At 41.7% G+C, this 26,426-nt stretch overlaps 1 protein-coding gene across 1 annotated transcript in view; it reads right to left on the reverse strand.

The window, feature by feature from the left end:
* Nucleotides 1-22,616: 22,616 nt before the first annotated feature.
* The window catches only part of SLAIN1 (SLAIN motif family member 1), an 86,406-nt gene continuing 82,596 nt past the window's right edge, over nt 22,617-26,426 (reverse strand). Inside the window, exon 7 of the mRNA XM_050949216.1 lies at nt 22,617-24,259. Within this exon, the coding sequence (XP_050805173.1) occupies nt 24,184-24,259 (76 nt within the window). The 3' untranslated portion in view covers nt 22,617-24,183. The remainder of the gene's footprint in view (nt 24,260-26,426) is intronic.

Here is a 26,426-nt window from a genome sequence, read left to right on the forward strand (position 1 = left end):
ACGTTTTTTTTCCTTTTTCTCTCGGGACGCAGGGGAGGGTGTAAATCGACGACATATACCCTGAAACACCCAGGAAAATGTTTTTGATCCTTCAGGCATTGGGTGCTCAGTCAAGAATGCAAATGCTTTTCGGAGACTGTGGGGACTGTGGGATAGCTGGAGTCCTCAGTACAACCCTCCCTCCCTCCATGAGCGTCCATTTGATTCTTTGGCTTTCCATTACGCTTGTCACACAGCACTGTGCTGCGGACTTTGTATCATAGCCTGGAGATTTTTTTCAAATGCTTTGTCATTTCGTCTTCTGTAATGGAGCTCTGAACAGATTTGTCTCCCCATACAGCGATCAGATCCAGTATCTCCTGTACGGTCCATGCTGGAGCCCTTTTTGGATTTGGAACTGTATCGCCACACATGCTGATCAGAGCTCCACACTGGGCAAACAAGAAATTAAATTCAAAAGTTCGCGGGGCTTTTCCTGTTTACCTGGTCAGTGCATCCGAGTTCAGATTGCTTTCCAGAGTGGTCATAATGGTGCACTGTGGGATACCGCCTGGAGGCCAATACCGTCGATTTGTAGCCACACTAACCCTAATCTGACATGGCAATACCGATTTCAGCGCTATGCCTCTCGTCGGGGAGGAGTACAGAAACCGGTTTAAAGAGCCCTTTATATCGATATAAAGGGCCTCGTTGTGCGGACGAGTGCAGGGTTAAATCGGTTTAACGCTGCTAAATTTGGTTTAAACGCGTAGTGTAAACCAGGCCTTGGAGCAGCTAGTCCTGGAACTCACAGGGGGAGAGGCAATTCTTGATTTAATCCTAAGTGGAGCACAGAATCTAGTCCTAGAAGTGAATATAGCTGAGCCACTTGACAATCGTGACCTTAATGTAATTAAATTTAGCATCTTTCTAGGGGGCAAAATACCAAAGAAATCCACCACAGTAACATTTAAGTTCAAAAATGAGAGTTTTTAAATGGGAGTTAAAAGGAACAACCACATAAGTAAAGTGCCTGAAACTTGCACAGAAAGTTGTTGACGTGTGCCATATCAGAGCTAGCCAAAAAAATGACAACACTCAGGAGTCTGAAATCCCAAAGCAGAATTTTAAGGTTTATTCTTTGATCTTCTAAACCAGATTTAGTGCTTATGACAAGTGCTAAAAAAGGATTGAAAAAATGGAATCTTCTGTCCATAGAAGAGCTACAGCTACAGCAAGCTCAGTGGCAGTGCAATGTCTCCGATGCCACTAATGGGTCCCATTTCTGAGTGGAAGGACCTTTGGGTGCTGGGTTGGTAGTTAGCTCATTCCTGTATCCATTCAATATAGCCAATCTACACATATTCTATTTTAGAAGGCTGCATTTTAATGCCATTTTTCATGAAGCACCAACCACCATCTCATGTCACATAGGTCACTGAAAGTCTACCAGATGTCTACCAAAATACTTTTTGATTTCTTACCAGGTTGGGTCAAGCTTAACCAATGACCTAAGGGGGAAAGCCACCATGTGCCATTACTATTTCCCTAGATCCAATTCCTTCTACAAATAATGGTTTCATTTTATATTATGTATTTACTCAGAAAAACAAAAGATAGTAAATTGTCTGTAGTGTTACATTAGACAAACGTTGGAGTGAGAGAGAGAGTCAGGTCATCCACATGGTGGAATGCAGTACATCACTATGGAAAAATAGGGCCAGATTCTCGGTTAACGTAAATCAACATAGCTTCATTGAAGTTAATAGAGCTATGCCGGTTTACAACAGCTGAGGATCTGGCCCATACTGTTTAAGAGTTAGCACATTTCAAGGATGGTTGTGGTTAAGGCATAGAGCTGGGAAGTGGGAAATGTTCTGTAGGTTCTATTCCTGGCTCTACCACAGACTTCCTGTATAAAAATGGACAAATTGTTTAACTTCTCTATGCCTCAGTTTCTCCATCTTTAAAGTGAGGATAGCAATCTCCTACATGGCAGAGATGTTGTGAGCTCAATTCATTAATATTGTGATGCACTTTGAGATCCCGTGAGGGTAGGTGCTACATACATGCAAAATATTACTATTAATGATAATAGACAACCCTTTGTGGTTTCTTAAAAAGGTGACTCATATATTGTTGAACTGGCTCATGTGTCCAGAAGTTTCCAGATAGACCTATTCTAACTCTCATTATAGTGTTTTATTATTACTCTTTTATGCTTCATCACTGTGTTTCTCAGCATCTACTTCCCAAGTGAGCTTCTTGTATCACAATCCAGTCTTTGATGAATACCACCTCTATGGAGTTTTTTCCCTGAGTTTATCGTTGCTGGTTATTTGGCACATATCAGATTATATATAGAGGGAGATATAATCTTGCTTGAACAAATTTAATGAATGCTCCTTACTTTAAGTTTCCTTTAGACAGGAAACGTGGTGAAATGCTAACAGTTTGTGCTTTTAGAAAACAACATAAAAGAGCAAGGATGGTAGAAAGTAAGTCATATATTGGCAAAGATGTATCTTATCAGAAAAGGATTATATCTAAACCTGGTTGCTAAGAAGATACATAGGTAACGCAGCTGTCCATAATAGGACAGCTCCGTGACAGGTAAACAGATTGACATAAAAGATGTTTACCTTCTCATCGCCATCCAGGAGCAGCCCAAGAGTGCAGTTCACACGCGTCAGCAGGACACGTATCAAATCTCTGCTTTTTTTCTAGATTGCAACAAATGTGTGAAAAGGGAGAATATGAACCATATGATGCTACAAAAACATATGGTTTATTTAGCTAAGTCATTTCAGGAGACTTCCAGATGTCTGTCATTTCTAGTCTCATATTAAAGGCAAGGAAAATTGTGGGATAACTCAGACAGTAGCATTTCAGAAAGAAAGCAAGAACCACACACAAACTCTGCCCCATATTCAGGAAAAAAAAGTCTCTCTCCCTTTCCTCCAATTGTGGTGTTTACTACAAGAGGGGCACATGTAAACACAAGATGCTATTGTTCACAATGTCCCTCACAGCCAGTTCTCTGTATGGAAGAGTTCTTTCACAAGATGCTATTCTATCATACCATGCAGAAAAGATTCAAGGAAAAACTAATCTATATTACTACATGGTAATCCAGATACTACAGCAATGGATACTTTAAAAGCTTAAAGATAGCAGGATTCCATCTTTTCATTGTAGTTTACATTTCTCACATAGGGAAGTGAGCTCATTTTATTTTCATGTCCGTTAATTTGACAAAGTTACTTTGGGGAACAATACAAAAATGACTGTCTTCTTTGCATCATTCCTGCATCCTGAAATGGAATGGCTAATTAAACCTCAAGTTACATGGTTCACAATCTAGGGGGAAAATGGTTGCAATATTTCATTTCTCTCAGCATTTGGATATATTAAACACTGCACATATTAACATAAAAGATGTATTTGTTAACTTTCAACTATTTATTTGCCTGACTACATACAAAGATACAGAGAAATGCAGTTCAAAATCTTGGCAAAATGAATGTGTAATTGGTTTATATGTTTAAATGATGAATGAGCTGAGGGAATGTTGTTAATATTATTGGGAGTAATTCTAAAGACAGCAGTTGAAAGACTTGAATGTAAAATGAAAAATTATTTGATTTAAGTAGATAAATTAACCCGTCATTATTCAGTTAGGCTCTGACAGTAAACTCCCAGCCTCTGTTAGAGCTGATTGATGTAGGAACTCTAGCAACATGGCCCAATGATCATTCAAGGTTGAAATTAATCTCTTGAAATCAGGAATCAATGTTTTTCAGATAAGTAACATGCAGCTACTAAGACTATATTCCTGGCCTGTCACTCTGAGTTTGTCCCAAGCCCCCACTGATTAATCCATTTGGTTCTATTTTTCACAGTATCAAGCACAAGCTTCTCCCTACCTTCAAGGCCTTCCACAACTCTGCCCCATCTATTGCCCTTCTCTTGTCTCTTATCGTTAATGCTATTTATTTATTTATTTATTTATTTAGCTGCTGTCCACACTGGCTTCCCATAGAATTTCAAATCAAGTTCAAGGACTCAGTCTTTATCTTCAAAACACACCATGGCCTGGGCCCAGGATACCTAAAAGACCGTATAAAACTACAGGATGAAGACTGATCCACAACTCCCCTCCTCTGGCACAATGGAACTTCCAACAATAAGAGTTAAACTCTGTGCAGGGGACAGAACTTTCTTTGGGAGAGGCTGTCATTAACTGTAGAATGAACTCCCCTGCAAGAACTAAGGCCCATCACTAATCTCACCACTTTCTACTCCAAGAGCAAAGTGCATTTCTTTGACCTTTCTTCTCTAACAAACACATAGCAACAGATATACTTAAATAAACAAAACCCTAACAAAACAAGACACTCCACTGCACACACTTCTCTCCCCGGGGAGAAGATGAGAGAACAAACAATCCACAAGAGGTATGTAGTCAAGTTGCTTAACGCACTACCAGAAGGCACTCAGATACTCTGATGATGAGCACAGTGTAAGGATCTATATAGAACAGAAAAGTGTTCACTATTTGCTAGGCACATTCCAAACACTTCAGAAGGATGATGTGTGTCCAGAGACACTCACAGCATTATTGTGTTGCCCCCTTTGCCACCAAGGATGTCAGCCTTGAATGCCCACTTGTCTACTCCCACAAATATCTCTGCACTTGCTTCCCTGCTGTCTAAAGGGTCACCAGAGAAGCACTCTCAACAAAAAATCAGAACCCCATGCTCCTTTCCTTTCTCTCTCTTCACTCATGCTTTGTCCAGGCATGGCTACCCAACTGTGCCCAACCACCGTCTCAGGATGACACCTCATGTTGGGCATATTTGGTGCAGTTGTCTTGTCCTTTCATCTCCCAGTAGGGACATCAGCATTTTATTGCACCCAAATTCACAACTTAACTGTAATTTAACCAAAATATCCCAAAATGTCACATAACTGAAATGTGAATGAAGCCTGGCCCATCCAGTCATTTTCCATTGTTCACCAGCCCCTTCCACTATAGAACCCCTGCACAAGTGGAATTCTCAAACAATTCTGAATCACACATCTCCCATTTCACCAACAGGTGTCAGTAGTGAGCAGAAATCACTATTTGCTAGGAGGGCTTCAAGTCACAAGATTTACCAAAATCAATAGAAATTTTTCCGTTGATTTCAGTGAGCTCTAAATCATGCCACAGGCATAGAAAAGATAAAAAGCACTCTTGACTATCACCGCGTTGCTGTCCTGCAAAAGCAGCTGAGATCCAGTAAAACTCTCACACTACAAACCCAAGTAAAACAAAAGGGTATCAAATTTCCAAGGCAAAGGATATAATCTTTAATATCAGAGGGTAGCCGTGTTAGTCTGGATCTGTAAAAGCAGCAAAGAATCCTGTGGCACCTTATAGACTAACAGACGTTTTGGAGCATGAGCTTTCGTGGGTGAATACCCACTTCCTCAGATGCACCTGAGGAAGTGGGTATTCACCCACGAAAGCTCATGCTCCAAAACGTCTGTTAGTCTATAAGGTGCCACAGGATTCTTTGCTGCTTTTACATAATCTTTAATGTTTCATCAGATTGTTTTCCCCAGCCAGCAAGCATAACCTCAGACTTATCTAGGCTGATTTTCAGCCATTTTACCCTAATCCAAGCCCCAAACTCAGAGTATGAAAAGGATTTATCTGAAAAGATATTCCCCTCCATTAAGAAAATGTGATTGATTTCAATAAGTGGATATGAAAACACACAGCTCACATTGGGCCAAATTTAACCCTGCTGCATGCCCATTAAAGACAATAGAATGACACCAGCTTTGAATGTACGTTCTTTGTGTCTAGAAAAGAACTTTTATTTGACATTATGAGTTTCACTAAAACAAAGGGGGGAGGGGATTTATAGTTTAAGAATACAGTTTGAAATATGCTGTTTTTTTGTAACTATAGGTTAAGATCCTAGTAGTGCTAACTTAGCCCGTCATCTTTCTGAGATAGATACATTGAGTTCTATGTAGTTTATAGTATGTTTGAGAGAGTGTGCGAGGTGTCTTGTACACAAGACATTAAAAACAAGGTCCTGCCTATTCCAAGTGGACATTAAAGATCCTGTGACACATTTCAGAAAAGTAAAGTAAAGCTTTGCTCTTTTATCCTTGGATTGGCCAAAACTCTCCGTTACTGCTCTGCGGCACGGTATACATCAGCTTTGGGATCCTTCAGGATGAAAGTCACTATGTACATGGAAAAAGCATAATGAGCATGAAGAGATTTGGAAGTCCTGCATAATGTCTCTGGTGGTACAAAAAATGACAACCATAGCTAAAGTGTAAGCCTGGGAAGCAACTCTGTTTAGAGCAAATCAATTCTAATTAGGAAGCAATACCCAGCTGTTTATATTTTAAGACAACAACAAACCTTGGCAGCAGAAATAGGCCCAACAGTAGAAAATGAAGCACTGCAATATCAATGGGTCATATTTTATTGTGACAACTCCTGTTTATCTTAACTTTCGGCAGCTTTAAAAATGAAATCTAAAAGGGAGGAAGCAGAAAGACAATTTAGTCTTCAAGAGTAACTGGTGTGAAAGGAAGGGAGGTTCCCCTTGCCCTGTGAAAAGATAACTTGCAGTCTTGTTCTCTGTGAAAATGCACTTTAAACCATTGGTGGTAACTTACTAAATACCCTGACTCTGACATTTTTCAAAAATATATTTATACCAATAAAAAAGTTATGTATGATTTTTTAAGTATATAATATTACTCCTGGGGGAAATCTGGGCCACCGTGCAATGCAGAATTTGTGCAGAATTAAATGTTCAGTGCCAAATTTCTTTCCCTTTCCCTTCCCTCCCAAAGTATGGGCTGCAGAGCCCACTGGACCAGGCAGAACCCAGCTCACATATACTGTAGAAGACACTGCTATGGGGAAGGGAGCTGGAGAATTCCTGGCAGCTGCAGTTCTGGTACATCCTGAAGGAAGGAGGTGGCAGGGCATAGGAAACTCTACACAAGCCTGGGACCCCACATCAGGCTCTTTCTCCCTCTAGATCCCTGGGCTCTGTGAGCAAGGGATGTGAGTGTCTTGAATGGGAAGGGACCCTACAGCTAGGCTCTGTGGAGGGGGGTGCAGCTGTCTGGGCTGGGGTGCCCCCAGGACTGCCGAGAGCAGGTTTGGGCCCTGGTGAAGAAAATTTTTTGGGCCTCAGCAAGGGCAGATCGGCTAAACAGGGCCGATGAAGCCAGGGAAGCCAGGTACCAGGCCCTGGGCCCCAGGCCCCCTTCCAGACCACCGGGCACCAGTAATTTGTACTGGCTCTCCCCACGCCTTCTCATCAGCCCTGGGGGCCCTTGCGGCTAGTCTCTGGGGGGAGAGGTGTGGGTGTCTGACTGCCCCCCCAGCTAGGTTCGGGGGGGGGGAAGACAGAGAAACAAGAAGTGGGTTGTTGTTATTAACGCTCTACTCCTGGGGGAATTTGTGTGTGTGTCTGTATTGCAGGGGTCGACAACCTCAGGTATGCGGCTCTCCAGGATAAGCATGCTGGCCGGCAGGGCCAGTTTGTTTATCTGCCGCATTGGCAGGTTCAGCCGATCGCGCCCTCCACTGGCCACGGTTCGCCATCCCAGGCCAATGGGGGTGGTGGGAAGCCATGGCCAGCACCTCCCTCGCCCACGCCGCTTTTGTCAGAGGAGAAGAAACTATTTAGCTACATCAACACCATATTTGTGCCGCAGACACGTTAACATTTCCTGAGAACCTGGCTTTGATTCATGAACAGGATAACAGGTAGATATTGTGATCAAATGCAGGCATAACATATGGTGTGAATACAGCTTTTGCAGGATGCAGAGTGCTCAGCCCAGAGCTGGGAGTCATGAGACAAGCATTCTGTTCCTCCCTGTCACTGATTCACAGAATGATGCTGGACAAACCACCTCTGCACCTCTGTCTCCTATTGTAAAATGGTAATAATACCCATCTCTGACACTCAAATGACTGTTGTACACTTTAATTCATTAATGCTTGTAAAGCATTGTGAGGTCCTCCAATGGCATTGGTAGGTGCGCACTCTTTGTGATAGAAAAACCTCATCAGTCAAGTATCATAGAATCATAGAAATGTAGAACTAGAAGGGACCTTGATAGGTCACCTAGTCCATTCCCCTGTACTGAAGCAGGACTAAGTATTATCTAGGCCAGGGTAGTCAATTATTTTTTGTCAAGGTCCAAATTTCTTGGTCAAGGTAGTATTATGGTCCAGACTCTAGAGAAAATAATTTAAAAAAACAATAAATGATAATAATGGTCTAAAACAATTAGCATCAGCACCATGTTCAACTTTCACCCAACAAAACTAGAGTAATATCATCTGTGCCATAAGTAGGCCTAAAATCAGATTGAAAGGCGTCAAGAAAATTTGAAGACTCCACTTATCGCCAGAGTTGCTTTGCCACAACCGTATCAATAATAATAGCACCAGTTGTGCTGTTATTTTTTGTAATTTGGACAACTGCCCACAGGCAATTAGACTGAGCCCGTTACATCAGTTCACAGTGTCCACAATACAGCCATCAGACTCAGTGGCTCTCAGGATTGTTACCAATGTGGGTAAATGCTTTGTAAATTCTCAGTTGAATTCACCAAAATCAAGAATGAAGAGCCATAAACAATACTGTATTTTAAATCTCAAAAATTCATTCCCATGGAGCAGTAGAAACATATTTTGTTGATGCAGAGATATGTTCTTTAGCACTGTTTCCATTTGGATCATGCCATCTCTAGAGTCATGAGGGTTGTGCAGCAGTGATAATAGTAGCATCCAGAATTGATAGATAACTTTGTGGAGTTCAGTTAAGGTTCAGGAAGTTGAAACATCAAAATCTAGGCAGAGACACAGATGCAACAAAGAAAATGAGAATTTGGGTTATGCTAGGTGAGTTCTGAATGCTCAGAGATGACTCATACCTGCCAATATTGGTAGGACAGAGTCAGGGCAGCCAGTTTCAGCAGTTTTATGGCTTCAGTCCATGTGAGCATGCTCAGTACAAGCCAAGCAGCAAATGGGGGTGGGGGAGACACATGACCCTGCATGCCCTCCCACGTGTTGCCTCTGGCTCAGAGACAGAACAATTACATTAGGATTCATTATATTACAGTAGCCACCATTAATTCTTGCTGTGAGCTGAAAATCAGAATTTAGCATGTAAATGTAAATTGACAGTTGCCTATTTGATTTAGCCAAATATTAACTGACAATTTACTCAACTAAATTGCAGTTCAGTGCCGTAATAGCCACTGTGAGTTTTCAGCTGAGAACATTTGTCCCCACCATAATTGGTGCTGAAGTCAGGCAGTAGTCAGGACTCCTTTGTGCTATTTTTTAAGGCCCATTGAACAGTGGTAATGATATGTAGATGGGGCACGCTGTTGAGAATAGAAGGCATTAGTGTCTTAGAAGGAAGAGAGAAGTAGAAGAAAAAGCCCTAAAAGGAGAAAATAAGAATAGCTGGTGACAGAGACTTCAAAAAAGGGGAGGAGGTAGTAAAATATGACAATGTGACAAGTGAGATTGGATCATGAAAGCTAAAGAGAAACCTAAACAAAAGATGCTGACTATTTAGAATAGACAAAGTTCCATTGAGAGAGAAAAGGTGGGTGAGGTGATATATTTTACTGCCCTATCCCTCCTCCCCTCAATCACATGTTGGAAGAATAATTACCACTCCTGTAAAAGGATAAGCCATGTTCAGGACAAGAGACTGGACGGAAGCCACAAAGTCTGTCTCCTGGTGCTAGTTATTAACATCTCTGTAACCCTTCTGTCAGGTGGGTGGAACTGGTAGCAACAAGGGCTGGGGTCAATATCTAGGGGCTCTTCTTAAGAATATAAAACCAAACCAGCTCAAGCCTCCACCTAGAAATCTAGGAAAAAATTAAACATCTCCCCTGGGATCCTCTAGGAGGCAATACTTCCACTCTTGCAAGCACTGAGTCTGTGTATAACAAAAGGAAAAAACACTTATTAAAAGCATTAAATTGGGAAAACATCACAACCATGATTCAAAAGCATGTAGCCTAAACAAACACCCACCCCACAGTACATTGGGCAGTGTCCTTTGCCTTAGTTTCCCACCTTCCTGCATGATAGTCCACTGAAGGAATATCCCTTTAACATACCACTTTCCTTTCCCTCCGCTGCACCTCATTCACAGTTGGTTGTCCCTAATCAGTAAAGACCCAGGGTTCAGAGTTGCATTTACATGGGTCCACCTCCTCCCCTAGAAAGCTGGAGGGCATTGAGCAATGCCTCTGCTGCTGCCAGCCGCCACCTCTGCAACTGGCTCAGTGCTGCTGCCATTGTTATTTCTGCTGCTGTTCACTTTTTACTGCCACTGTTACATTTGCTGCTCGCTGCCACCATTAGCTCTGCTACTGCTTGTCACTCACTGCCCCTTCTGCAATGCTGCATTCTGAGGTTCCTCCTCTTAGCCCAGCACTTAGCGATTTCAGCTTTTAGTAATTTCGCTGGGTAGAAGGGCACCTCTGGGCTGCTGCCTCTCTGCTGAGATTGGAGATTGGAGGGATGACGCCCCAGCACCCCAGCAGTCAGGAACTGCCTCTTGTTTTGCAACTTTGGCAAGCTGTGTGCAGCAGTGAGGAGGAGCCAGAGCTGCTGCTATCACCATGAGAGGAGCTGGAAGGGAGAGTACGCTCAGCCAGGCAGTAATGGCACTTCCAACCCACTGTGCTGGCTGCCGGCAGCACTGCTACTCTGCCACCAGGAATTGTGGGATTCGCTTGGAGGAGTACCAGAGTCAACCTGGGGCCACGTGTATACAGGAAGCCAACAGTACTTGGACCCTAGGTGTCGACTTAACATGGGTTTGCACCCTCCAGGCCTGAAGGGTCCTGGGACTCTGGGTCCAAGCCCTAGATTAGCACAATTGCAGGGTGGATGAAAGGGGGTGATGCCCTGAGCCCAGGCTCAAACCTAGGCTTAAATTGCTGTGTAGACATACCTGAGGACTCTCAGCACTATTAAACAGATGTAGTGTTTCATTACAAAGCCTGTAGTATGGTGGTTGATGAAATGATGTCTTTTACCTTGATCCCACCCTATTTGAGCACCCAAAACTTCCAGTGAGGCCTGTGTTTTATAAAGTACTGATGGTGATAGTTGCTACATACATTGTTTTTATTGATTATTGTACTTACAAGGTCATGGTGTTTCAGAACAAAATTTACCTCACGGGACTCAGCATGGAGTAGAAGCCCACAACTGAGGATGTGGAGGATCGGGATAGACAAAGTAGGCAGCAAAAAAGAGCAGCCATGCTGTAACTTGTGGTCTCGCTCACAATCTCCGGCAAGAACCACTGCTACACCCGAGTCCACTGCTGGCACTTGCCTCAGGCACAATTTATTCAAACACACAAAAATCACGAAGAGACACAAAACAAAGCAATTCCCTTGATCAAAGCAGGCTGCATTCCCCAGTGACTTTCCACCTTGCCTCTCAGCCCTGGAAAGAGGACAGCCCCCTGTCTTCAATCCCCTGCTGTGTCATGTGGCAGGCAGGCAGCTCCTAATCCTTTCCTGGCTGTTTCACCCTGTCACACATTCCCTAATCTCATTTATGCAGGTGTAAATCTGAAATAAATCAGCTGAAGTCAATGGAATTATGCCAGATTTACACCTGCGTAACTAAAATCAGCATAGGCATCAGTGTATTTTCAAGATCCCCAGAGAGTATTACAATTGCTAGAGTGTAAACAACTGCTAAATAATTACTACACAGTCTCTCTAGATGATCCCCAGTTATGATTTTGGCAGATTATCCTAGAACTGCTTCATATGTGGAGACTACATTGATTTCAATCAGAGTTCTGTGCACAGGCTAGCTCCTATGTGCATAGTTTTAGTGCATTTGCACAATGAAGAGAATCAAATTTAGTGATGGCCCATCATGGGCATTGAGAAGATAAAGGCCCAATTTTCAGAGGTGCTGAGCACTTGGCACTACCATTGCATTCAGCTCAGCACCTCTAAAAATTGAAGCTTAACTACATTTTCTTTCCATGTTACCAGAAGTATATAGTAAAATCTCAACATGTATTTCACAGCATAATGTTCTGTCAGGGCTTTGAGTGAAATCATTAGGAACAGCATTCACCATATGGATAAGGATATTCTTTCCTGAACCAGACTCTCTGGAATTTAAACTATAGTGGAGTAAATGGTCCAGTGCAGCTATTCTTTCACATTTGGTTATATTTTCAGTGACATCTTTTCCATGAATGTAAAGACGAATTCTTGACTCTTTGACAAACCATTTCAAGACAGCTAGTATGACAGGTTCCCCCAACACCCAACTGATCAGAACAGAATTGAGTGCCAGTGCAAATACTCATAAAAGTCCCTGTTAACTATATAAACACCATACAGCTAATATTACACCCTAGAGACACGAACACAGGTGATAAACAAGGACTCAGTCACACCATGTCTAAGCAGTGTTCCTTAGAGTAAGCTTACAGACTCCTTATAGACTAAACCAACATTTTGCACAAGAATTTTGCTCAAGACAGGATTCAAAATCTAAATGATAGTTTGTCAGGTTTATATAAGCACCAGTACAATTCCAAAAAACAGATTAAAATGTGGAAAAGCAGAGTAGTTTCAACAGTGTATAAAAACAAATAAGATGTTATGCTAAAAAAGGTTACATTTCCTTCTGCTTCAGCATATAGCATCAGTTGATATCCTGTCTACTGTATATCCTCACTGCGAGCAATGCATAGCAAGTTAAAAAGCAATTTATGTAAAAACAGACCAATTCCTTCAAGGAGACATGCATAGCACATCTCATCTATATCCCCTTTAATCCTTTCTGAAGCAATAAACAGTGCAAATTTCAGTCTGAATTTTGAAACTTCTCATCATTTCCACAATGAAGAGACAAGGTGGATGAGGTAATAAATTTTATTGGACCAATTTATTTTGGTGAGAGAAACAAGCTTTCGGGCTATACAGAGCTCTTCTCCAGGTCTGGGAAAAGCACTCCCATGTCACAGCAAAATGGAACAGATTAGCGTAAATTTAGCATAAGTAGTTAGTACAGATTGTAAGGGGCCATTCAAGGTGAAGTGTCCCGTTAACTCCTCCGTAGTCATGGGACAAAAAGAGGGGATTAGTGGATTAAAGATTGTTGTAATAAATGATAAATCCAGTAACTCTGTTCAATCCATGGCTTTTCACGTCTAGCAGAGTTGTTCCAATAAAAGATATTACCTCACCCACCTAGGCTCTCTAATATCCTGAGACTAACACGGCTAAAGCTACACTGCATTCCACAAAGAAGGTCTGTTTGCTGTGAAGTAACAATTTTTCATTAACTGTGAGAAAAAGAGGCCCTAGAAACAGCATCATGGTGCGTTCCAGCATCAGACAGAAAGTAATAAAAATGAATGCCTTGTACACAACCCCACTAGCACAGTGAACACCCATCCTATATAGACCCACTTGTACAATATTAGTTAATGCTTATATTACAGCCAAGTCGAATCCTATATTGCTAAATGCTGTACAAACATAACACAACAGTCCCTGTCCCCAAAGAGCTTACAATACAGGAGAGTACATTACCTAAATTAAGTATAACTTTGGCCAAATGAGCGTATCTTGTCATGTCAGTAGCTGTTCTAACTGACAATGAACTCCAAAGAGAGCCTGCCTCTCAGCTGAGTAGAGTCCACTACAATCAGGGCACTACCCTGAGACTCAGAAACCCTGGGTTCTGTCCTTTGCTCAACCACTGACCTGCTCACTTCACTTTTCTTCTTCATCTATTTTGTTCATTTAAATAGTCCTTGCTCTGAAGAGCTTACCATGTGTTTGTACAGCACCTACCAGCATGGGGCTATGATCATCGTACTACTGTCATACAAATACTCTTTTTTTTAATGCTTACAGACATATGTAATCATTGAAGTGTCATTAAGTAATTAAATATAATTCTAAATAACTTTCTTGTATGAAAGGAGAGGAGGGATAGCTCAGTGGTTTGAGCATTAGCCTGCTAAACCCATGGTTGTAAGCTCAATCCCTGAGGGGGCCAGTTGGAGATTAGTCCTGCTTTGAGCAGGGGGTTAGACTAGATGATCTCTTGAGGTCCCTTCCAACCCTAATAATCTATGAGAGGACAGGCTCCTATAATGATTAGTGTCCTCAAAACAAAACCTCTTAGGTCACATGTTCTGTGACTATGCGGGGGGGGAATCTTTTTTGCAAGGTGAGATATCCACAAGGAAATACGTAGAATTTCACAAGTTCTATTCTTTTTCTAGTAGACTAGTACACTGGGTAAACTAATATCTGTGTCATGGAATAAAATAAGCCAAACAGAAGAGGAAGGTGGGAGCAGCAGGAACGGAAGAGTATGAGAAACATTAATGAATGATACTCATTAGAAACTGAACAGAAGTTTGCACAGCAGGTACTGATCTGTCTTTTCTTCCAACAATTTTGGTTCTCGGTTCTGGTTTAAAATCCTCTCACAGGAAACTGTTTGAAGCCACACTTTCCCTAGACCACCACCCAGGCCTTTATCTCTGTGGATTAAGAGCCTAAAAACAATGCCATGCATGTCACTGAGGAGAACTAGGAGAGATGGTTTTCTGAAGTCCACAGTAACTTTGTTCCTAGCTGGTAAGTTTTGAACAGCTCCATATGTGACAAAGAGGAAAAGTCACCATTTTCCCTATCTAGGTCCCCTGAGCAGTGGGAGTCTCTAAGTGGGAGGCTAAACCTGTTAATTACATACCCTAGAAGCAGGGGCTTGGGAAGAGGAAGCAATAATTCGTTTCATTTGACTTGTAATTTCAAAATTTAATAGAACAATAAAATTAAGACAATTAGACAGATCCTCAGCCCTGCTCCCACCCCTTTAGACTGCCAGGAAGCTAGCTTAAACACAGGTAGCCCTGAGTGATTTAAAGACTCTCTGCAACCCACTCCTGCCCCTGTCCTCATCCTTCTGTTTAGTAGATATTCCAGGATGCACCAGGGCAACTAAGAGGAGGGGAGGGAGGGTGGCCACGCATGCTGTGCTCTGGCAATCCTGGACTGGCAGAAAAGCCCCATGGGAACCGCTTCAGATGAAACAAGTTAGAGCTGCTCTAGGATAGATAGATAATTTGATAGATAAGATGGGCGAAACCAAGGACAGATTCCTGACCCAAAGAGTTTTTACTCTAAAAGGCCCGTGATGGTCAGAACAATTAACAGATTAGGTGGATTTCATATCTATACTTGAAGAAAGTAAGTCTCAAGAGGTCATCTAGTCCAGCCCCCTATGCTGAGGCAGGGCCAACTACACCTAAACCATCACTGACGTGTATTTGTCCAGCCTGTTCTTAAAAACCTCTAGTGACAGAGATTCCGTACTCTCCTCTAGAAGTCTATTCTATTAACAACCTTATAGTTAATATCTAAACTAAACCTCCCTTGCTGCAGGTAAAGTTCATTATTTCTTATCCTACCTGAGTGAATATGGAGAATAATTGATCATCAGTCTCCTTATAACAGCTCTTAATATAGTTAAGGACTTATCAGATTCCTCCTCAAACTTCTTTTCTCAAGACTAAACATGCTACTTCTTTAACCTTTCCTCATATGTTTTGTAAACTTTTTATTATTACTGTTGCTCTCCTCTGGACTCTTGCCAGTTTGTCCATATCTTTTTTAAAATGTGGCACCCAAAACTGACACAATACTCCAGCTGAGGCCTCACCATTGCTGAACAGAGCCGGACAATTACCTCCTGTACCCTATATATGGCTAAGGTGACCATATTTCCCAAAAAGGAAACAGACACCAAGTGGGGCTAGCCTCAAACTTCTCCCTTCCCTTCTTCCCCTCTCCCACACACAGGGCTGGCCCGAGCTGCTCTTCCGAGACACCCTCCCCACATGGGGCTGGCATCACCGCAACCTGTCAGCAGCATGGACGCATGTCCTCTGGAATGGTGGCTGAAGCATGAAGGGACATATGAATCTTTAGTGCATCTGGCATGTATATATCTTGCGACAATGGCTACAATAGTGCCATTCAAGTGCCGGGTCTCACTTTCAGGTGATATTGTGAACAAGAAGCGGGCAGCATTATCTCCTGCAAATGTAAATAAACTTGTTTGTCAGCAATTGGCTAAACAAGAAATAGGACTGAGTGGACTTGTAGGCTCTAAAGTTTTACATTGTATTATTTTTGAATGCAGGGGTTTTTTTTGTATATAATTCTACATTTGTAAGTTCAAACTTTCATGAAAAAGAGATTGCACTACAGTACTTGAAAAATACTATTTCTTTTGTTTTTTACAGCACAAATATTTGTGATCAGAAATAAACATAAAGTGACCACTCTACACTTTGTATTCTGTATTGTAATTGAAATCAATATATTTGAAAACGTAGCAAACATCCAAAAATATTTAAATAAATGGTATTCTATTATTAACAGTGCAATTAATCACAATTAATTTTTTTAATCACTTGACAGACACACACACATATATACACATACATATACACACTATATGTATACACACACACATATCCTCCCAAATAATATGAATATATATAATGTATTATTTGTAATATTGATTTATATAATGCAGTATAAATGACTGCAGAGAGTATTATGTATTTATTTAAAATACATACTAACCTTTTTGCTTGGAAAAATGCCTTTCTCCCAAACTAAATTTTCATACTGATATAATACAACTGTCTTACAATTCTAATTATTTTATATTTCAAAGAAACTTGAGTTTCCCCTAACGTAACATTAGCAGCATTATATTAAGGGAAATTCTTTGTTTTAATATGTTTGGGATTGGAGTACCTCAATCTCAAAATCAAAGCCTTACATAAAGATTAGTATTCACAAATGATTTCCTAAAACAGAATTCCAATCATTTTTGTTAGCTCAGAAATATGGACGTTCAAGTAGGAATAAGTACATCTCAGGAATAAATTGCCAAATGTATTTGAAAACAAAGTCATTATAACATCCTCTAAGCGGGGTTAGACAAAACAGCAGTGAAAACACCATTGCACTGTCCATACTACAACCTCAACTATAGCAGAAAAAAACATCTAAACATTCCTATGGTGGAGACACCACAGCACGGATCCAGGTTCAGGTCTGCCTTTGCCACCTGAATCTCTTCTCTACATCACGGGCTGAATAATGCTAATGCTTTGCTATTTTGGGAAGTTCACTGTGTGTCCAGATCTAACAGCCCCAACTTTGGGAATATTTGTGCAGCCTCTGACTGACATTTGGAGGTGGATCCAGAGTTCCACTCTGGGATTTTGATTCAGGTCCATCTCTAAAATAAATCCAACAAGGCAGGTTCTGAGCTGAAACAATATCACTTTATTTACATATGTCAACAAGAAATTCTAATGATGAAGTGGGTGGGGAAAGTAAAAAACAGGAACATTATTAAATTTTTTTAAAAAATCAAGACCACATGAACAGGAGAAAAAAATCTTTTAAATATGTAAACATGGAGAGAGATCTCTATGAAGTGGAAAGAACATGTGATTGACATTGCAGAATGTTATCCTTTGGCTATGACCATAGGAGAAAAACAATATGCTTGAGTTATGTGTATTTAGGAACTTGCTCTCTCTGGCCCAGTAATTAACTGTTTCCTAATTTTCACTTGAGTTTTTACATTATTGGGTCTGCTCCTGCAATTGGATCCACTAGAGCAGGGGTCGGGAACCTCTGGCACGCAGCTTGCCAGGATAAACACCCTGGCGGGCTGGGCCAGTTTCTTTACTTGTCACGTTGGCAAGTTCGGCCGATCGCGGCTCCCACTGACTGCGGTTTGCCGTCCCAGGCCAATGGGGGCAACAGGAAGCGGCGTAGGCGAGGGATGTGCTGACCGAGGCTTCCTGCCTCCCCCATTAGCCTGGGACGGCAACCCGCAGACAGTGGGAGCCGCGATCAGCCGAAGCAGCCAACGCAGCAGATAAACAAAGTGGCCCAGCCCACTAGGGAGCCATGTGCCAGAGGTTGCCGACCCCTGCACTAGAGAGGCACTGCATAAATGTGGAGCTTAACTGACTTCAGTGGAGCTATCCACAGAACAGGGTCTGAGCTAGTGTATCAAAGTAACTGCTGGATCAGGACCATTATCATCACTTAGATGGTGCTAAGACCCAAAACACATCAAGTACTTGCCAAAGGCAGAGGAAGACACAGTATCGACCCTGAAGAACTTACAATTTAAAAAGACAAAAACACATGGAGAGTGTGGGAAAGGAATATAGCACAAAATCAAAGGAAATGTAAGGGTACATCTACACATTAAAATAAACCAACCCTTCAACAGCAAGTCTCAGTGCCTGAGGCTACTTACTGGGGCTTGCACTGTGGGGCTAAAATTAGCAGTGTAGATATTTGGACTCAGGCTGGAGCCCGGAGTACCCAGAGCTGGGTTTCAGAGCCTGGGCTCCAGCCCAAGCCAACATCTACACTGCTAGTTTTTGTCCCACAGCGTGAGCCCTGCAAGCCCAGTGCCATGACCTGGGTCTGATACTCACTGATACAGGGGTCTTTTTTTTCTTTGTAGATGTACCCAGAGTGAAAATATGTACACATATTGTTAGTTCCATTGATTTTTTTTTTTACAATTAAGGTTTTGGGAGTATTTTCTTCAAGTTGGCTTCACACAGACACAAGCTCCTTTCAATCCTTAAAGTGCTGGACGGGTTATCATCATATCCTCCACATCTTAAGGACATATTACATTAAGACACCATTTTCCTCCATTCACTGCCCAATCAGCTTGCAATGGTCTATGCAGCCCAGCCTACTCCTGACAAAAAGTGTCATTTTTACAGATCTGCATCTGCTCCTACTCCCACTTGGGAGTATATTAAAATAGAACTACTTTCTAAGGGTGTGTCTACACTTGGAGCTCAAGGTGTGACTCCAGCTTGAGGAGACATACTCCTGCTAGCTTTCAGTGTAGCCATGGCAGAGTGAGTGGTAGGACAGGCTAGCCACTCTGAGCGCATGCCCAGAGTCTCGGATGGGCATACAGTGGAGGAGGCTCACCTATCTTGCAACTGCAGTATTTTGAGCACTCTAGGTCGATGAGAACTAGTCCGAGTACAGTGACTCGAGCTGGGAATCATACCCTCCCCTCCCCCAGTTTGAAGTGTAGACATAGCCTAAGATGCCAACTCCTTCAAACTGGCCTTAACTCTCCTTTTATACTCTAATCCAGGTAGTGTGTAAACTAAAAAAGTTACTTATACATAAAACCAAATAAACTGAAAACTAGTTGGTACTTTTATTTACCTGTCAAGCTCTAAGTTCACATTTTATGTTACTTGTATTTACAAATCTTAGAAAAATAAACCAATAGCAGATTTTGTTCCTTTCACCTATCTAATCTGACAGGATTCACACTCACTATCCTCCCTAGCCCAGCTCCTTCTTCCAAGCCTGGGAGAACAATGAGGCCTGGCAGCCTGCCACAAAGGCCAGCTGACTCAGGCTTTTTCAGACCAAAGGAAAGTGAACATATCCAGCCATTGGTTCCATTCCTTCTTTGGGCTGCTCTGTCAAAGGCTGCTGTAGCACACAAGGAGAGACCAATCTCTCAGTTAGCCAAGAGCCACATTTAGGGCCTGATAGGTCAAACCCAATACCTTGAATTGCTCCCAGAAGCAATTGCAAATCTGGTTATATCATGGAACACAAGTGTGTTCCAGATAGGATTATCATGAACAGAAAGCTTAGTATGTGTACGCAGAGTCAGGATGAGCTCTACCCTGACATCTGGTGGTGAATTATGGTGAGTGTGGAAAAGATTTTCTGGGGCCAATCTTGTTTACATAGGTACACCCACCCTGCCTAGCATGAGTCCATAGCAGCCCAAAATGGTCACTTTGGCAGCTGTGGGATCCCCAATTTCTCTGTTATTTGGGCAGGAGGAATAACGTGTTGTTATCCTGATTATGTAAATGAAGGACTATGAAACTATTTTATGTCAGAGAGTCTCACCATCAACCAAGTAGCAGTTGCTAGACAAGGGATATGGGTTCCAAAACCCAGTGAATTGAGAGAGGTTGGGGGGTGGGTATGTCTACCTGATAGTATGGGCCCCCTTTGAGGGCATGGAAAACCAATTGCACCTCTGCCTCTCTCTACTGTTGAAGAGCAGAGCTAATTTTGATTCCATTAGGAGTCTATCTAGAGGCTGCTGAGCTGAATTCACTTTGGGCCAATGGTACACCAGCTCCCCTCCTACAAGCTGAACTCACTAAAAGCTGAAATCACTAAGAGCTAAACTTACTGAGCTGACTGCTGTGTTAACTAGTTGGGGAGCCTGAAGATCTATAGCTAAGCAGCTGGCAGAGAGGAACAGTTTGCAGGACGGTTGGAGCGGCCCACAGAACCGTGAGCTGAGCTGAGCAATTTGTGGGATGGTTGGAGTGGCCCACGGAATAGCAAGCGAGCGAGTGGAGCAGAGCAGTTTGCGGGGACGGCTGGAGCGGCTCACAGGTTGGCTGGAGGGGCGGAGCCATTCATGGTGAGCACTGCATCAGAACTCCACGGAGAGGTGGGGCAGTCAGCCTCAGCCCACATAAGGTGCTCCTTAATACCCTGTATGCCCCCCTCACCATTTCCACCCAGGCTGGGGGTGTAAAACGCTGCAGATAAACTTTTGAACTCTGGGGCGGCACTGACCAGGGACAGAGACTTTTGGGTTGCTGGACTTTGGGGTGATTGGACTTAAGACCCTAAGGGGAAAAGGACACTGCCAAACTTACTTGGTGGGTCTTCTGCTCATGGTTTATGTTATAAATCCTGTTTGTGATGTTTCCCCAATATGATGCCACATTATTTCCCTCCTTTATTAAAAAGATTTCGCTACACTCAGACTCTGTGCTTGCGAGAGAGGAAGTATTGCCTCCTAGAGGGGCCCGGGGCAGGTTGGTATGTAATTGTCCCAGATCACTGGGTGGGAGCCCAAGCTGGTTTTGCATTGTGTTATTGAAACAGAACCCCTGGATGCTGAACCCGGGCCCTGTTGCTGCCAACTCAGAGGGGCAGAAGGGTTACCTATGTAACCATATTTTCAAGTTCACTTTTAACTTTAGTGCTGCACTAATTAATTCAGTATAGCTCTAACTGCTTAATATTTGAGGGATCTGCAGTAAGTCCCCTTGGTTGTGGCCGTGAGGGGCTCTCCTTTCTTACCAAGAATTTCCCACTAATACGGATATATTTCCTGCCCTGTGATTAAATATAACAAAGATATTTAGAAGAAAAAAGTGTACACTACCCTAAATTACCTAATTGTACATACAGGCAAGTGGGGGAGGTGAGATCTGTTATTGGACCAATGTCCATCAGTGAGAGAGATAAGCTTTAGAGCTTCACCGAGCTCTTCTTCAGGTCTGGGAAAGGTAATCAGACTGTGACAGCTAAATAGAAGGTGGGACAGATTGTTAAGCAGAAGGGGTTAACACATGTTGCAAGAAACTACTTGAAATGAAATGGGCAATTAACACATATACCATGTAATTGTACATGTACATCTATTCATATTAAAAATGTAACATTCATCAATATTTACCATATAAAGATGCCAAACTATTTTCCCTTACCTGGAATAGGCAATAACTGGTAAATGTTGACTTTAAGATAGCAAGCACTATACAGTCAAGCTGTTAGCATTCAGCATTGCCTGGAGGAGAGTCTGACTTGTGCAAAATTAAGAGTGACAGAGGTGGTTTCCTGCTGTACATCTCATGCATTTAGCTTCCAGAGGATTGCTATAGTGAAGTATGTGTCATGCTTGTGCACTCTTCAATACCTGGTTAGTCATTACTAGTTTCACAGGAGATGCCAGCTACTGGCTTCTGTGGACTGGAACAGGGTGCGATTAGAACAGATCCAACTCTTTGTAACCTGGATTTCTTGGTGAGCATTATTTGGCATGTCAGAAAAGACATTGAAGGACTTACTGTGACTAGGAGGCAATAGTTTTATAAGGTTAGAGAACTCTTACATGAGCAAAGGATGCACTGTTAAACTGCAGGTGTTAAATAAACCTTGAGCAGTTCAAGATAGAATTGAAAAACAGTGCCCTATTCCATTTTCTCTAAGAGTTAATAAGTTTCATAACAGTGGTGATGCTGTTTCTCCAGTTCTCTACACATATGCTAATGTGATTTTTTTTAAATCCAAATAATATTCAGCTGGGTAATTTGATATCATATATGAACAGCACTGGCATAAAGTTTAAACCAAGAGTCTGTGGAACACACAAGGTTTACCTAATAAAAATAAAGTATTTTCAGAGTGCATACTATCCTCTTGTGTACAACAGAAGTATTACCATTTGTAATGCAGTTTCTATTACACATTTAAAAAAAAAAAAACAGATATTTTATTTGTCATCCAATACTTTGAAATAAACTCCCTAATGTCTTACAAAATGATTTGCACATATCCACTTTTCCAAAACATGTATGTTTGGAGCCCAGATTCTCCATTCTCAATCTTATCTTCTGTAGGATGACTTTAAAAAAAACTGAGTAAAAATTCTACGCTCATCCATTTGGGATTTGTAATAGTTAAAATTCATTTTGCACCTCTGAGCTATTGTATTTGGCTGTATGAAGACATGATGCAATCAGTTTTATACATTCACTCACATTTGGTATATTTTACTCATAAGTATAAATTTCTACCTTTTAAAAGCAAATTAAGGAAGCCAGATACTCTAATGCACATTTATGAGACCAATTCCACAGTAGCAGAATCACACTACAAAGGGCTCTGACTCTTATTAGGACAACTAAAATAGTGTACTTGTAGACCTTGCTTTGGGTCAAGAGATTTTATAATTTTCCAAAAGCAACAAGAAATTTGTATGTGTTCTAAGCAACATTTGGCTAAAAGAGATTCAATTTTTATTGTCCTTGGAGATTTGCATATTCTTGCAAAAAATTCAATGAGTTCTAAAGGCTGAATAATAAAATCTTCAGTAGCTAAGTGTTATAATAAAAAGTTATGCCATGGATAGAGGGAAAAACAGATACAAACACAATGTTTGCATTGCACACTAACGCACAGCATGATATTGCTGAAATAGACTATTTATTTCTGAAACATTCCAAAACAGCAGTATACACAGTTGTAATCAAATATTCAATCATATGCCATTATAAGAAAGCATTGATTAGTGCAATTGGATTTTGTAAAAGGTCTATCAAAAAGATTTATTTGCATTAAAACTCATTCATTTCCCATAAGCAATCATTATTAAAACATTACAATTTTATTTTCTATAATGAAGTATTGAAAAATTAACTGTAGTTTAGTGACCATTGCACCCTTTAAGTGAAATGTGATTTATGTTGCTATTATAAATACAAAACACTAGGATAATAAATTAACATGTGAACAAATGGATGAAAGACAAAATTATGTTGACCCAGCTGTATGGAGTTTCCAGTGAATATTACTCTTTTGTGCTTTGGAACATAAAAATTACTGCTTTCATATTGCCCATGGTTTGTTTTGAAGGATATGTTCCTAGTGCTAAAATATAGTACATTACCACAAAATTATTATTTATGGCACACACAAAAATTAAATCCTCTGTCTGTGGTTCAAGCAAATGTGAACAGAATTAAGTCAAAAAATAAAATTATTGGAAACACACATAAAAAATTCTAAGCATATAACATAGGCCCCAAAGTTGCAACAAAATGCATAATATCTTTACAGAGTACACTGAATAAATTATCCTACTATATGGCAAAGCTGTCTGAAATAGTGGCATTTCTTAGCTCTCTCAAAGGAAGTAAGTCCAATATTTTGCACATATAGAAAAATTTCTTAAGTTCTAAATGACAGTACCGCAACTGTTAATTTGATAACACTGCAGTTTTCCAGGCAAATGACTAAGTGCAATATTTAGTCTTTAATAATGTTCATTTTTTAAAAAATGACAGGGTATAACGGATATTCTTACATATTAAAACTCAATGAAAATAGTGTTGTGGGACCTTCCCTTCCTGTAACACAGTTACCCAGCCAGCTGGGTAGGAGAAACCACATTATTTCTTTTCCGTTGTTCAGGGGCATCCGACATCAATAGCAGCCGTCTCTCCAATTTCCATCTCGTAGAGTACTAAGAGAAGAAAGAGGCTTTGGAGGCTGAAGAAAACTGTTTTAAAAAATAAGCCACATTTCAGGTAAGAGAACAGTAAGACATGCATCAGTCACATATGTAATGAAGCTGGTCTTGCAGGTGTTCCCAAATACACATGCATGCACACTCTTTCATGGCATATTTCCAGCTCTACGTTAATATATTATAAATGGCATAACTAAGGACCTGGGGTGAAATCCTGATCATACTGAAGTCAATGGGAGTTTTGCTATTGACTTCAATGGGATCAGGATTTCAATCCTAAACTGTAGGATGTGGTTCTGACCTGATGCAGGAACAATGTGGCCTGGCAGAAAATGTCAAACTGCCAATCCTTCTTTTCCTCCCTACCCCCACCAGCTCTTCTCTTCACTCCAATGTTTTGCCCTGCTCATCCCCTTCTTCCCCACACAAAGAAAAAAAGCTAATTTCCTGCTTTTCCCCTCTCCCCACTGTTCTCCCCCCAGCCCACAAAAACTACTTCCTTCTCACATAACACCAGTAATAAAAGTCCTGTAAAGGAGGCCCTCTGTGATACCCGTGAAATCTCACCTCTTTCAATAGGTTCATACAGGTGGGACAGGCAAGGGATTTAGTAACAATTCTGTTGATGATACAAAAGATGAAAAAGAACCTCCCTCCCTCTCCCTTAACTGTTTTGGCTCAGCAGGATTAATGGGATTAAAAAGCAGTGCAAATACATTTCTGTCACTAAAAACAGTAGCTATGTCCCAATACAAACAGGCTACAGAAAATAATTTCCGTTTGGGGGGGGGGGGGGATTTCCCCACATGAACTGTTGCACCCAACATGTATTTGAAAAAAAACAAATCAGTGTATTCCAAAAATAGCACTTGTCTTCTGCCAATGGCAGCATAAGTATTGTCCAGAGGAGAGAGAGCCTTCCTGAAATTGACCTATTCCAAGTTTTAAAAACATATCATCAGAAAACAAAAGCCGGGAAACATTAGCACCATAATATAACAGCCAACTTAATTTTTATTATAAATTCCTTAGCAATCAACTATCCCCCAAAACTCCAAACACTACTGAGGATAGCTGTTTCAAATGACATTTAAAGAAAACCTGCCTGGGACAATTAGCTTGACACAGTATCCAACTCTGCTCCATCTGCTTCTTTAACAATATGAGGAGGGCTATGTGCATTTTATAGATATCATATTTTGATTACATCACTTTGCTGAAATGTGTGTGTGGATGGGTGGGTGAGTGTGTGGCTCGAAATGCTAGTGGATATGGTGACATGAAATCTGCCAAGAGAGCAACCAGCAGCCATCAACATGCACTGGGGGGACCCATGGCCAGATCCAGTTCCCTGCTACTGCTTCTTGTAAAGCCAGTTTTCATCCTCTCAGGTCCTGGCTCTCCCCCTTTCCTGCTCCCCCTCTAGCCCAGGGGTGCCTCTATGTATTTTGCCGCCCTAAGCACGACAGTCAGGCAGCCTTCGGCGGCGTTTCTGCAGGCGGTCCACTGGTCACGCAGATTTGGCAGCATTTCTGCGGGTGATCTGACGGTCCCGCGCCTTCGTACCCAAAGCTGCGGGAATGGTGGACCTCCCGCAGGCACACCTGACTGCCGCCATAACTGCAACTGGTACGCCGCCCCTCACAGTTTGCCGCCCTAGGCACGCTCTTGCTGTTCTGGTGCCTAGAGCCGCCCCTGCTCTAGCCACAACTACTGTTGATTCTACTGGCTCCTCTCCCGTCAGGAATCCTGGGCTGGAAGAGGTGGGCAGCCTGCTGCAAGGAAGATGAAAGCAGTAAGTAAATGGCAGCCACCAGTGCTGATTCTTGCATTTCTCTGCAGACAGTGGCTTTAGTGGTTAAAAGTAGATTGAAACAGCAGCAGGAGCTCTCCCTATACTGTTACTAGGAGGTGGAACTGGACTTCCATCAGTTTCCTTTTCTTTCATAACCCATTTGGCTCCCCTCACACACTCTTCTCCCTCTCAGTGTCCAACCCCCTAGGATTCCACGCTCCTTTCTCATTCCCATGCTAGAGCCTTAGGGCACGAGGCAGAAGATATATTCCGTACACACAAGCAATGTCACCTGTGACTCTTCCTGGCAGCTTAAGAATTTCCAGCATCATAATTCCCAGTCCATGTTGCAACAAGGCAGCAAAGAGGGGATGGAATTTAGAGTGAATTATGTGAACTATT

Source organism: Gopherus flavomarginatus, chromosome 1 (assembly GCF_025201925.1).
Source record: "Gopherus flavomarginatus isolate rGopFla2 chromosome 1, rGopFla2.mat.asm, whole genome shotgun sequence".
Classification (NCBI taxonomy): Eukaryota; Metazoa; Chordata; order Testudines; family Testudinidae; genus Gopherus; species Gopherus flavomarginatus.